The 14,300-nt window shown below is 35.5% G+C and overlaps 1 protein-coding gene across 1 annotated transcript in view; it reads left to right on the top strand.

Moving 5' to 3' along the window:
* The window catches only part of LOC129254161 (protein spire homolog 1-like), a 32,758-nt gene extending 18,801 nt beyond the window's left edge, over positions 1–13,957 (top strand). The window contains exons 8-15 of the mRNA XM_064094923.1: positions 1,716–1,833; positions 2,564–2,664; positions 4,373–4,592; positions 5,292–5,428; positions 6,107–6,250; positions 7,354–7,421; positions 8,133–8,258; positions 9,332–13,957. Coding sequence (XP_063950993.1) covers positions 1,716–1,833; positions 2,564–2,664; positions 4,373–4,592; positions 5,292–5,428; positions 6,107–6,250; positions 7,354–7,421; positions 8,133–8,258; positions 9,332–9,563 — 1,146 coding nt within the window. The 3' untranslated portion in view covers positions 9,564–13,957. The remainder of the gene's footprint in view (positions 1–1,715; positions 1,834–2,563; positions 2,665–4,372; positions 4,593–5,291; positions 5,429–6,106; positions 6,251–7,353; positions 7,422–8,132; positions 8,259–9,331) is intronic.
* The last annotated feature ends 343 nt before the right edge of the window (positions 13,958–14,300 follow it).

Here is a 14,300-nt window from a genome sequence, read left to right as displayed (position 1 = left end):
GACATTGTCTCGTAAAAAGTCATGTGACGTCGCGATGCTATACCCGTATGTCGCGAATTTGGTCTCAAAAGTTGCGCGAGACTTCAAAGAAAAAAGTCATAAAATTTTGCGGCGCCCCCCCCCCCCCAGTCCTTTTTGGGTTAAGTCAACCTTCCAGGTTGAATATTCACCTAAGTTGAAGCAATTATTTGGACTATTATGCTTTAATATGCTTGTGTTGTATACGTATTCTAAGATGAACTTCTTCTAGGTCCAGTCTTATAGCTGCGATAGATGACAGTGGCCTGGCCCGAAAGACACAGAAAATTTCTGACGTTTACTCATAATAAGCACTGCTCCTGACTGCCACTAATAATGAAAAGTGTTTTTAACAAATTGCAGCTTTTATTTTAACAAGGATACAGTGACAAATCTTTTCAGGGTGGTCCCACATTGAGTAGGTTAAACATACTTGTACATACTTTATAGAATTGACTTTGAGTAATTACAGATGAATATTGCAAATCTAGAAGTCACTTAAAACTAATGCAAGGAAACGTAATTTATGGCAGATCATATATAAAATGTGTATATCACCTTACAGAGACTGACTTAAATCCAAGGTATTTAAGGTTAACAACATGCATCTTTATTCTTATCTGGGCTGTGTCCATTGTTGCTTGAGTGATTTAGAGATCTCACATATACTGTATGTTTTCATAATCCCATTATTTAAAAAGGTAAGATTTGAGAGTAAAGTACTTTGGGTTGGATTATTGGCTTGGGACACAATCAAAGGACTGGGAATACAGAAAGAGTGCCATAGTAAGATATTAAAGGGGAGGTGTAATGTGATGTTACTATTAATAATGGCAGAAAAAGCAAAATAAACAAAGAATTATGAACATTTGAAAAAAATCCGTCAAAGATGAAGAGAGTTAAGGATTTTTCCCTAAAAATCCCAGTTTCTCAGAAACTTAAAAATGATGTTACTTGTGCACTTGTTATATGATTCATCAGACATAGCATTTTGTACTGGCTTTTTTATTACATGTATATTTCCTCATCATGAACCACTGAATATGGGATTTTAAGAATTGATATTCATGGTTCCTGCTTGCATATTAAGTCAAAAATTGAAAACTTAAAAATTCATAACTTTTCTTATGATGGATTTCGTCAAACCTTCACGATGACTTTTATCTCAAAATTTTCGTTATGACATTTTAAAGTTTTGCTTAATTTAACAAAACAGTTATATGCACGTCCTGGTCGGTATGCAAATGAAGCGATTGATGACATCACTCAATCACTATTTCTTTTGTATTTTATTATATGAAATATTCCAATTTTCTCCCAATTATCCTGTGAAAAAAGTTTTATTCCTCCCTGAGCAATTGTTGTTACCATCGTTTTAACATTTTATGGTTCAGTCAAGTTGGTACTTATTGTCAAGTCTGTATAAATTGAAATATTGTGTAATTCAAACAATAAACAAAAGAAATAGTGAGTGAGGGACATCATCGACTCTTTAATATTTGCATATAATCTTTAAATCTTTAAATTGTCATAACTTTCTTATTTTACATCCGATTTTGATAAAATTTTCAGTGTTATGCTTGTTTGATTTTTCTGTATTGATTAAAATCAACATTTTATCTTGGGTGGACTTGACCTTTAAAAGTCAATCAGAAATTCTGTGAAATGATTATTGCTGCTTTGTTTGCTATGCTTAGGTACCTCTGGATAAATTAAACCAGCAACCTCTAAGAAGAGAAAGCGTTCACGAGAAGATTATGAAAGAGATACGCTCCCAGCCTCAGCTTAGACCAACTGTACTCGTTGAAAAGTCAAGTAAGATCATTGTTTGAATACCAGGAGAAATAGTTGAAATGTATGAGATCATTTGCGATCTTGAAAGGTGGTGAATTTTCCTCCAGATTTTTAAATGGTGGAGAACAGACTATGAAATTCAAATATATTCTTTCTTTTTTTTCATTCCATCATTGAAATCTTGTCTTTAAACATAAATTGAAGTTACAACTCAAAATTCTTACCAAAAGGTCAATCTTTCATACTCTTAAAAAGATTTTCACTGCCTTTCTGTTTTGTTTTAACAAAGTAATCTGTTTTGGGATATGTACTTAATTGCATTTTGATACTACGGGGTAGTACAGAATGTAACTTAGGTCTTTCTTTTTTATTATTTTGTTTCTAAGTTTCTATTTTGACATGTTTTCACTTATGGTTATAATCATGTTCACATTGTTTAAATATTTGTTAAAAATTTATATGTTCATTGTTAATATCATTTAAACCTGATCCTTCAGTTACAATAAAGACTCTAATAAAGATTCCTAATATATGTATGGATATATTTGAAAATAATTTTTTTATATACTCAAGAAATAATAAACAGAAACCTGATTTCCCCTATCCGACAGTTTATTAAAAAAAAGAGAAATATGGAGTCGATTGTCACATTATAATTTTAATTTTTAGTATTTTTTAGCAGAATAATGCTGGTGGACTTGGTCTATGGTTCATCTGCTTGTACTCTTGTATATTTTTATTTCCTTTTCAGACCGCAGAAGTCAGGGCTTTATCTTCTCTGATGAGGAGTTGTCACCGCCCCTGCCTAAGAAGGTCATAAAAGCCGAGTTCACCTTGGACTGGTCTGAAACGGTAGATTAGACATTTCTTACATTCCAAATTATTAACATTTCCTGTTCGTTCAATGCTTGGCAAATTTATGCAGATGATGCCCAAGGTTCTGCTGATGGCGCGTAACTTTTACCTGCGCGACTTGCGATTTATGTTTGTTCTGCAAGCCAGAAGTGACATCATAATAAGAAAAAAATGAGTTATTAATCAGAGTAGTCGTGTGACATATGTGACGATGCAATGGTACAGTTTGGATGGTGTGTGTCTGATGGTACAGATTTTGCATGTTTCAACTTGCACAGGCCCTTCATGCTCATGTATAGCAAGCTGAGTTTAAAGCGTAGTACAAAATGAACTTTTGTTTTTGCATTGAGATATTGATTGGATATTTCATTTCTGGTATTAATAGAAATGTCATATTGCCAAATTTTATGACAGATTATTATTTTTCTTTAATCTACTGTAGGAAGCCAACAATGCCAAAATGTCCCGCTCAGGCAGAAAATGTATTATGCATATATGTATCTTTTATTGACTTTAGTTATGCCAAAAGTACTTTATTTTGCCAATCGATTTTATTTCAGGAAAATAGAAAATGCTCAAATTTTTTATGTCCTATGTGTTCTTTAAGAGTTCTTTGGGTCTTGGTCAATTTTCAATTTTCTTGGTCAATTTTTAATTTCAATTTTTAATTTCTATCTGATCTCATAAACTGTTACATCAGAAAATTCATGTATTGAAAAAAGTATACTAGTCATAGTATCAAACTTTTCTATCATTTCAAGCTGTAATCCTGGAACCATTCAATAATTCCTAATTAATACTACCCCCACGCCCTCATATATCGACACACACACACACTTATACAATACACACACAATTTTAAATTTTAAATATACATTTGCACACACGCACACGTTTGCACATGCACAAACACATGCACACACGTCAACTGTGCACATAATATCAGGCATACAAGGTCCTTGCATGTAAATATCGTATTAATAATATCTGTTTATAATATATGTAAGTCAATGCCCGATTTGTAATTGACTTCGTTTTCTTTTTTTGTTTATTTCGCTATTACGTTTGAGGCCGCTACCCTAGTCAAGCACTGCTTATGGTAGCGGTCTCCAGCATTTTTTTTTTGTCTACTCAACAAAGTACAACTTATAATATTGCAAACTAATACTATCTATATACATTTTATGCCAACGAATTACTATTTGTATTTATTTTTGTAAAAAGAAATGTATCACTATTTTTTTTTTATGTTGTACACTGTTTGTTAATAATTTCTGTTGGAAAAATGCTGAAATAAAATCAAATCAAATCAAAAAATCAAAAGGAGTAAATTTTCAATGATCATTCTGATTTACCTCCTGAAGAAGACGTATTGTAGGACATTGAAAATTGAAGTATTTTACTACAATAAATACTTGATTGTGTTTCATGATCAGGTTCCATTGCTGTTATCTTCTGTTCTCCTAGGTTAACACTTGTAAGTTTTAGCACTAGTACTCAAGAAACACACCAGCTTCCATTGTATTTAGATGTACTGAACATGATTTACTTTACAACGCTTCGTCGTCCATTGTGATTGTACTCTGGGAACCACTAGTCTGTCCTTCAGACTTACATTATATATATTGCATACCCGTCACAAATCGCCAAAAAAAGCATTAACATTCTTAATTATTTTATATTTGATTTTTATCTTTTAATGAAGGAGTCAGAGAGCGATAGTAGCATGCACGAGCCGAACTCCTACTCACGACAAAGAAGATTAAGAAAAGGGATCAACGTTTGCCAGGAAACTCAATATGATGATGATGATGAGATGGATGGAGATGCTGGGGATGTTCTGGAGCAAGCAATACAGAGAATACTTGACGATGGCCAGCATCTCCCTGATGAGAGCATGTTTCTAAATATCAGTATGCCCCCAGGTATGAAGTATGACGAACAAATAATAAAACAAATGATGCACAGGCGAGTGAGTTTGTGGCAATGCAGTGCACTCATGGTTATTTACAAAGTTTGCTGAGCACTCTCACACAATGTAAATACATGCACCTGAGAAGCATGCGTCATAGTCATTTACATCACAAATTTGAAAGGTCAAGTCCACCCCAGAAAAATGTTGACTTGAATCGTATTAGGAGCAAATTTTCTCTATTCTGACGTGAATTGTCAGAGAAGGTTTTATGATTTTGTGATGATATTAAATGGTACAACCTTTGAAATAGTGACTCTTGCAAAACTGTATTAAGTTTATTTTTATCTGGGGAGCGTTTCGTCACATTTTGTCTGACAAGTTGTCGGATCTGACAACTTACTTGATTTGGCAATTATATAAAATAATTCACTGCTTTTTATGTCCGACCCCAAATTTTTTTCTATTCTCACTTCACTTTATGAATTTCTCAAGCTGTTAGAGGATAACAACTTTTCATATAAACTAGAAAACAGACACAATTTATTACCGGGATGTCATTCTTTTTTAGGGAATTGCCATAATGCATTTTTCTGTAGGGCTTGAAATATAATAAACATAATATAATATAAACCATGTCTCTATACAAATACATATTTTTTTTTGTTTTGCATCTCATTCATAATCAATGATTTATTGTTGAATTTTGCAGATACCATGGTGTCCACCCCGGAGAAAACACTAACAATGAGCAGATCATCCCTGTCAAGTTTTGATGAGATAAGATCAGATGAAATTCCGCTAGATACTCCCAGAAGACATAGTATCGGTCCTTGTCAGTCATTTAAGGTGATAATATTCTCTCTAATGATTTTACTCTACACACTCCAAAGGCAGTGCTGTTCTTTCATATTTTTCAGCAAAATATCCTGATTATTTCATTTAGAAAGGTTTGGACTTTTGCATTTTTTGAGTCCTTGTGCATTTATATGATGAATGGCATCACTTGCTTGCCATAATTGAGAAGAATTTGAATGAATGGTACTTCTTGGATGATTGTAGTGCTGGCCATATAACCTTAGGCTTGAGTCCACTTTCACCTTTTTTTCATGCATCAAGTGTATTCACTTCTTAAATATTGCCCTAATTTCTTAAAGAAAAAAATTGTGATAGTATTCTGCTTTAGTAAAGCATTCGTTAAATCGGAAGGTGCTTTACTGATACATGTATATATGATATGGGTCATCCGACTCTGACTTACCAATACACACTTGAATATGCAGCTGTAAAACCGCTATAACTACCAGCCCAAGAACAGACTGTAAATATGAATATAGCTGTACGTGTCTACATAGAAAACATAAGAATTACTTGGAGCTAAATTACTTCGTTTTAGTAGTGGAAGTTACATTTACATGCTGAGAAAGAGCGTACAAGAATGTCTTTCTGTGTCTGAATTGAATGTATTCCTTCTATTCAGTATCATAAGCTGGTAATTTAATCTTATTTCTTCTTGTGCCATTTCAGTCTCCAAGGAGGATGTCTCAAGATATGGATTGTTTATCATTGACTGTTGAAGAGGTTATTCATATCAGAAGTGTCTTAGTGAAAGCAGAGATTGAGAACCTTAGAGTTAATCCAAAACTACACAAAGATGTGCTCCAGGATAAGGTATTGTAATATCAGTAGTAGTAGTAGTAGTAGTAGTGGTAGTGGTAGTAGTAGTAGTAGTAGTAGTAGTAGTAGCGGTAGTAGTAGTAGTAGTGGTGGTGGAGGTGGTGGTGGTGGTGGTGGTGGTGGTGGTGGTGGTGGTGGTTGTAGTAGTGGTTGTAGTAGTGGTAGTAGTAGTGGTAGTAGTAGTAGTAGTAGTAGTAGTAGTGGTGGTGGTGGTGGTGGTGGTAGTGGTAATAATAATAATAATAATTGGCATTTATATAGCGCTTTATCAATCTACGACTGTTCAAAGCGCTTCACAATTATTATTACCCGGTCACTGGATTCGTAGTAGTAGTGTTAATAATAATTGGCATTTATATAGCGCTTTATCAATCTACGACTGTTCAAAGCGCTTCACAATTATTATTACCCGGTCACTGGATTCGTAGCATTTCAAGCAGCCTGTTAGGCGCACACTTGCTAAACCAACCACAATGACGGTTTCCTACCGGTACCCAATTAGCACCTGGGTGAGAGTGGCAAAGTGTGGATTGACGCTTTGCCAAAGGGCGCTAGGCCATGGTGGGATTCGAACACACGACCCTCTGATTACAAGGCGAAAGTCAGAACCGCTACACCACGGCACTTGTTAGTAGTAGTAGTAGTAGTAGTGATAGTAGTAGTAGTAGTAGTAGTAGTAGTAGTAGTTGTAGTATTGATGGTAGTAGTACTAGTAGTAGATTTGCTACTAGTATATGTAGTAATAGTAGTAGGCATCATCGTAGTTGGTAATGGTAGTAGTAGGAGTAGCCCTCAAAATCCTCTATCTAAATTGAAAATGATTTTATTTGTGTGGGGATGTATCATGAGTGGCATCTTCCCATACCTCCTTCTTTAAGAAATATATTTTAATTCATCATGTTCCATTCAAAAATTGAATAAATGGGGGAGTTGCTTGTATATGACGTCATGAATCATATCTCTCTTATTCGTCAATGGACTTTGACCAAACCTTCATCAATATTCTCTATTTTTATGCTCTCTATTGAAACCAGCTTCAGATTAAACTTCTATCTTCACTTGTCAAGCTTCAGTATTTTTTTGTCTCTGTTTTGCAGGTGTGTTTTTCATGTAAGAAGAAGTTTTCTCTCTTCAAGAAGAAGTTCAAGTGCAGATTATGCAAGAAGTAAGATTTTTTTCCCCTTGAATTTGCATTTTTTTTAAAATCATAATCGAGCAAAGTGATATGGTTGTCTCCTTGCTAAAGGGAAACATCCATGTGCATGTTACTCATGATATTCAATTAATTATGCAGATTTCTGTTCAGACTCAAACTCTTGCTGTAATTCTCTTAATCAAATTAAGCATTGGCTAATTTTGAAAATGAAATTGACTTGATTCCAGTTTCATGTCCATTTCAGACAAAAGTATTGTTTCCTAATTTTAATATATTTTTTGCAATAGAAAGCATCTTTATTCTAGTTGATATTACTACCTTTTTACATCAATCCTATTTAGCATCCCTGTTTGTATAAAGTTATAAAAAACAATATAAAAAAGGCAAGTAAAAAGAGGTATAAAAAGCCAAGTAATAAATAATATTAAGGCATACATGAAGACAATAAATATATGAAATGAAACACATGCCCTAGACTTGTTATTTTATATTTGTATTTGTATTTTTCTTCATATTTGTATGCATGTTCATGTTTGTTTATAGAAGTAGTTATGTTTATTTTTTTTTTATATTTATAGATAGATGGCGCTATACAAATGCCTATTATTAGTATTATTATCATTTTTTATTATTATTATGAATATTCATTTCCATATTCACAATACATTTCTTTACTATTGTATTGTTTTTTTTTGTGTATATCTTTCCATCCTGTTTCAGATTGATCTGTAGTGTATGCTGTGTTAAGATGTACATTCCCACTGAAGAGTTCTTACACATTCCCGTCGATTCTCTCAGCCCTAATAGTCCTAAGAAAAGTCCATCCGTGCCCACCAGACAAAGGAGGTATGCCATGAACGTTTCATTTCTTTTATTTCTCATACTTTTTGTTTTATTCAGCCCTCGAAATGAAAATTTCAGTTCTTATATTTCTCATAACCTTTATTTGTTCTGATTCTCTGTTCGAAAAGAGTAGAAATTTTTTCCTTATATTTCTAATAACTTATATTTGTTTTCAGCCCTTGAAATGAACATTTCATTTCTAATATTTCTCATAACCTTTATTTGTTGTACTTCTCTGTTCGAAAAGAGCAGAAAAATTTTCTGAAGTAGCTAACAATTTTTTTATTTACTCCATTTACTCTGAAATTCAATCCATAGATTATATGAAAATTATATAATTGTATTGGGAAAACAAATGCTACCATTTAACTTAATTTTACAGATTAATTTTCAGACATTTATATGATACATTGTGTTGGTAGTGTCATTAAGCCTCAATCGTCAATCTTTTTCAGCCTTCATATACGGCTTCAGGGCCCTATTGCATAAAAGTTACTATTATGGTAAATGTGCCTTCCAGTGGTGTCTTTCATGGAATCCTTGATTCTGATTGGCTGTTGAGCCTTGTTACCATGGTAATTACCATTGAATGGCATAGTTACCATAAAGGTAACTTTTTATGGAATTGGATCCAGGAAGGCAGTTGTGGTAAGTTTTAACAGAATGCAATAAAATGACCACCCAAGTATTTGTACCTAGAAATTGAAATAAAAATGTATGTGCCTAATGAATCTGCTAGAAAATGCTGTGAAGTGGGCAAAGTAAGCGTGGCATTCCCGCTAGGTTTTGGGTCATTACCAAGTGTGATAATACACTGGCCCACATGTGCTTATTTGTGATGGTGATTTGCAGTCTGATCGTTTTCAGCTTAAATTTCATGAAATCACCAAGTTAGGTTTATGTAAATGAACGTGATCTATGTCTATGATGATAATCTTAATTTTAAGACTTTCTTTATATGAAATCTGCAAGCACTTAGCTTTGAGCTGGATACTCCTTTTGTACAAGACACTACCAGTTTAAACAATATTTAATAATTGATTTTTCCCTATTTTTTTCTGAATTCTTCATTTTAGTATAAGTGAACCACCTACACCATTTATGGAGACCAGCCCCGTGAGGGAACGTAAGCAGAGGGAACTTCATGTGTGGCGCCAGCCAAGTAGCCCAATGGAGAATGTTTGCTGTGAATGTTGTACATTCCTCAAAAATACAAGGACAGGTCCACCACCACCACCACCCCATACTGCAAGGGGATTACCTGTTCCGTTCAGTCTGGCTTCACCGCCACTGCTCTACACCACTTAGACTATCCATAGAGCAGTCTAGTTCCGCAGTGGTTAAGCAATTTGATTGCCTGTTCCACAAGTCCAGCTGCAGCACAACTATCGCCACCATCTCCATATGGCTCCACTCTCATTTTATTCAGCCTGGCTCCACCCTCTTCTCTGCCTGGATCCACTGTCACTCTACTGAGCATGGCTCCATCTTGAATGTACTCAGCATGGCTCCTCTCTCTATTCTGCCTGGCTCCATCTCATCACTTTATCCAGCCTGGCTCCATCTTGAATCTACTCAGCATGGCTCCTCTCTCTCTACTCTACCTGACTCCATCTCTTCACGTTACTGAGCCTGGCTCCACCCTGAATCTATTAAGCATAGCTCCTCTCTAGCTCTACTCTGCCTGGCTCCATCTCATCACTTTACTCAGCCTAGCTCCACCCTGAATCTACTCAGCATGGCTCCTCTCTCTCTCTCTCTCTCTCTACTCTGCCTGGCTCCATCTCATCACTTTACTTCGCCTGGCTCAACCCGGAATCTACTTTTAACTATGACTCCTCTCTCTACTCAGCCTGCTTTGATTCTCATTCTTCCTAGCCTGGTTTGACTCACTCTACTAAGCCTGGTTTGACTCTCACTCTACTTAGCCTGGTTTGACTCTCACTCTACTTAGCCTGGTTTGACTCTCACTCTACTTAGCCTGGTTTGACTCTCACTCTACTCAGCCTGGTTTGACTCTCACTCTACTTAGCCTGGTTTGACTCTCACTCTACTTACCCTGGTTTGACTCTCACTCTACTTAGCCTGGTTTGACTCTCACTCTACTTAGCCTGGTTTGACTCTCACTCTACTTAGCCTGGTTTGACTCTCACTCTACTCAGCCTGGTTTGACTCTCACTCTACTCAGCCTGGTTTGACTCTCACTCTACTCAGCCTGGTTTGACTCTCACTCTACTTAGCCTGGTTTGACTCTCACTCTACTTAGCCTGGTTTGACTCTCACTCTACTCAGCCTGGTTTGACTCTCACTCTACTTAGCCTGGTTTGACTCTCACTCTACTTAGCCTGGTTTGACTCTCACTCTACTTACCCTGGTTTGACTCTCACTCTACATTAATAGCCTGGTTTGACTCTTACTCTACTTAACCTGGTTTGACTGTCACTCTACTTAACCTGGTTTGACTCTCATCCTTCTCAGCCTGGTTTGCCTCACTCTACTCACCCTGGGTCAACTCCCATTCTAATCTGACTTGCTTCACCCTTACTCTGCATAGTGCACAATGCAGAGTCTGAAGTAGGAGACTAGATTCACTCATCTACTGGGGCTGCCCTACCACAGGCAGATAGGGGTAAAGTCTAGTCTTCACCCTAGACATGGTATAATTTATTATAGTGTCAGCTTGGAGTCTGCTTGCAAACTAGAAAACATGTTAATGATTTTTTTCCTTCAAATTTATGTATATTATGCAACTTTAACTTTCATGTTTTTGCCAAATTTATATGTTCTGTTATTTTGTAAAATAGGATTTTTTTTCAATAACCTACATGTCTGAAAACTGACTTTCCTGAGTGAAAGATGATATGGCTGAATTACTTGTGTGCTGAATAAATCAATATGTCACATTCTCAGTACAGATTTCTTGATGAATATCAACTTTTTTTTTTCCTTTTTTAGAAATATTTATATGCAAATTATTACAAACTCAGTATTTTTAATTGAGTAATGTAGTTTTTGTCTCACCTGCATAGCAGAGTGAGACTATAGGCGCCGCTTTTCCGACGGCGGCGGCGACGGCGGCGGCGGCGTCAACACCAAATCTTAACCTGAGGTTAAGTTTTTGAAATGACAGCATAACTTAGAAAGTATATGGACCTAGTTCATGAAACTTGGCCATAAGGTTAATCAAGTATTACTGAACATCCTGCCTGAGTTTCATGTCACATGACCAAGGTCAAAGGTCATTTAGGGTCAATGAACTTAGACCATGTTGGGGGAATCAACATCAAAATCTTAACCTAAGGTTAAGTTTTTGAAATGTCATCATAACTTAGAAAATATATGGACCTAGTTCATGAAACTTATACATAAGGTTAATCAAGTATCACTGAACATCCTGCATGAGTTTCACGTCACATGACCAAGGTCAAAGGTCATTTAGGGTCAATGAACTTTGGCCGAATTGGGGTATTTGTTGAATTACCATCATAACTTTGAAAGTTTATGGATCTGATTCATGAAACTTGGACATAATAGTAATCAAGTATTACTGAACATCCTGTGCAAGTTTCAGGTCACATGATCAAGGTCAAAGGTCATTTAGGGTCAATGAACTTTGGTCAAATTGGGGTATTTGTTGAATTACAGCCATAAATTTGAAAGTGTGTTGGTCTAGTTCATAAAACTTGGACATAATAGTAATCAAGTATCACTGAACATCCTGTGCGAGTTTCAGGTCACATGATCAAGGTCAAAGGTCATGTAAGGTCAAAGAACTTTGGCCACGTTGGGGGTATTTGTTGAATTGCCATCATATCTCTATAAGTGTATTGGTCTAGTTCATAAAACGTGGAAATAAGAGTAACCAAGTATCACTGAACATCTTGTGCGAGTTATAGTAGTTTTCAAAATCAGCACTGCTGCTATATTGAATCGCGTGATGCAGGTGAGACGGCCAGAGGCATTCCACTTGTTATCAATACATCTTTAATAATAATAATAACAACGGTATATTTACCCAGGGTAGCCACTTCAGTTCCGAAAACTGTTCTCCCAGCGGGCCCTGCTATTATTATTACCCGGCTAAGCTAGGCTACCTATTCGGTGTACACAGCTTTTGAGGAATTACTTCCTACCAGTACCCATTTACCTCACCTGGGTCGAGTGCAGCACACTGGATGAATTCCTTGCTGAAGGAAATTACGCCATGGCTGGGATTTGAACCCACGACCCTCTGTTTCAAAGTCCAGAGACTAAATCCACTGGGCCACGACACTCCGCTTTGAAGAATGTGTTGGGATGATGATTTTTCGCAATTGCCGAAAGCAAACGGAAACCACAGAGATGCCATTGAAAATACCCTTTGTAGCAGAACTTGAAAAGGCAAATGAAAGTAAAGAAATTGAAATTCTTTGAAATGGAAAATTATCACCCCAAAATGCAAATCATTTCCTCGCAAAATTGATAACCAAGTTAATATCTGCTGGTGTTTCAAAAAGATTGAAGTGTGATTAAAAGTGGTGCGTAAATGCTGACGAGCACATGATATTTAGTTCGCAATCTTAGTTTATAAGTGCCACATTAATGCAGAAAGACACAATTCATATCAATATAAATTGTAGCACATTTGATTGGTAGATCAGCTTTAATTAATTTTTTTCTGTTTTAGGTGCTATTTTAGTTTGTAGGTGCTGTTTTTTTTTTCTATGTCTATGCTAGCCATATAAAAAGGGACTGGGTGTTTATAATGTATGCTTTAAAAGAAGGTAATATGTTCCCCGAAATTGGAAAACACCTGACATTGTTTCAGATATTGCACAACAAAGTTCAGCTTTTGTCATGTTTAGAATGTGAGTAAAGGTTTCTGCACACTGAGTGATTTCAAGTTTGGTGTTGGTGTTGGTATTTTTGGAAGAAAACCTGTGTGTGTACAAAAATGATCCAAATAAAAAAAAACGCAAGCTCAACACCAGGTGACATTCGTCCCATGACCAGCTTCATTGCAAGTTTTTTTTTTTTGTTTTTTTTTTTGCTTTGCTGACCGAGCAACACCAACTCCAAAAGGGCAACACTATAATTGAAACCACCCAATGAATCTGCTTCGGGAGATGACACAGAAATATGGTTCATAGAAAAATGGAATGAAATCGTTGGTCTGTACCACTCAAAAGAGACTGTTGGCACCTATCATTATACTTTGTCTCTTTTCAAATTTATGTAAAGCTAATTAAATAGGTCGATTGCTGAATCGTATGCCACTTTAGTTCCGAATTTTCACATTAACAATGTACTCATTCTCATTTATGATAAGTTAAGTATTGTCTTTTTGAAATTGCCTAGGCTTCTTGTTTCTTGTAAAGATTTTTACTTTGAATGCGCTGTATTTTTGTGTATTTATATCTAATATTGTTTTTTTTTTTATTAGTTTTGATCTGTTTAGAATGATTTTTTTACCCGAGTTGTTTAATCTTGCCAGTTTTATCATTTTTGTAAATGTTATGACGGGATGTAATATTGCTCTTCTGGTTGAAATAATGCATCAACATAATTGAGACCCTCTTCAACTCATATAGTTGCTTTTTGATAAAGCTGATCATAAGTTTATATGAATGACTGGTGATCATTTATTGTGCTTGATGATATACTACAAAGGTTCCTTGTTATAACAAAATGGGAGTGCGTACCTAAAACCCTAATCAACTTTGAAAAAAATATTTTCCATTCAGGTGCTTGTTAAGGATAAGGTGCATCTACATGTACAAAGTTTTTATTTCAACATGTGGGTAGTCAAAATGAATACCTGAGAAAGGGTCACCAGAGTTATGATCGATCGGATCAACCACAACTATGGAAAGCCAGCAACATCAACATCTAAATGCATGTTTGTTCAAAATATTTTCTAGATGTGATGATGTATAATCAAATCATGCACTCATTGTTTTCTTGAAAATTCAGTGTGCTTCTCTTTGTTTACAAAGGACATCATTCAAATTTCCTGGAGAAAAAAAATGATATTCTTGGATTTCCATATAGTTTAAGATCAGATCA

The sequence above is a fragment of the Lytechinus pictus genome, chromosome 2 (genome assembly GCF_037042905.1).
Source record: "Lytechinus pictus isolate F3 Inbred chromosome 2, Lp3.0, whole genome shotgun sequence".
Lineage (NCBI taxonomy): Eukaryota > Metazoa > Echinodermata > Echinoidea > Temnopleuroida > Toxopneustidae > Lytechinus > Lytechinus pictus.
The sequence above is the reverse complement of the archived record's forward strand: the minus strand, read 5'-3'. Positions and strand labels throughout refer to the sequence as shown.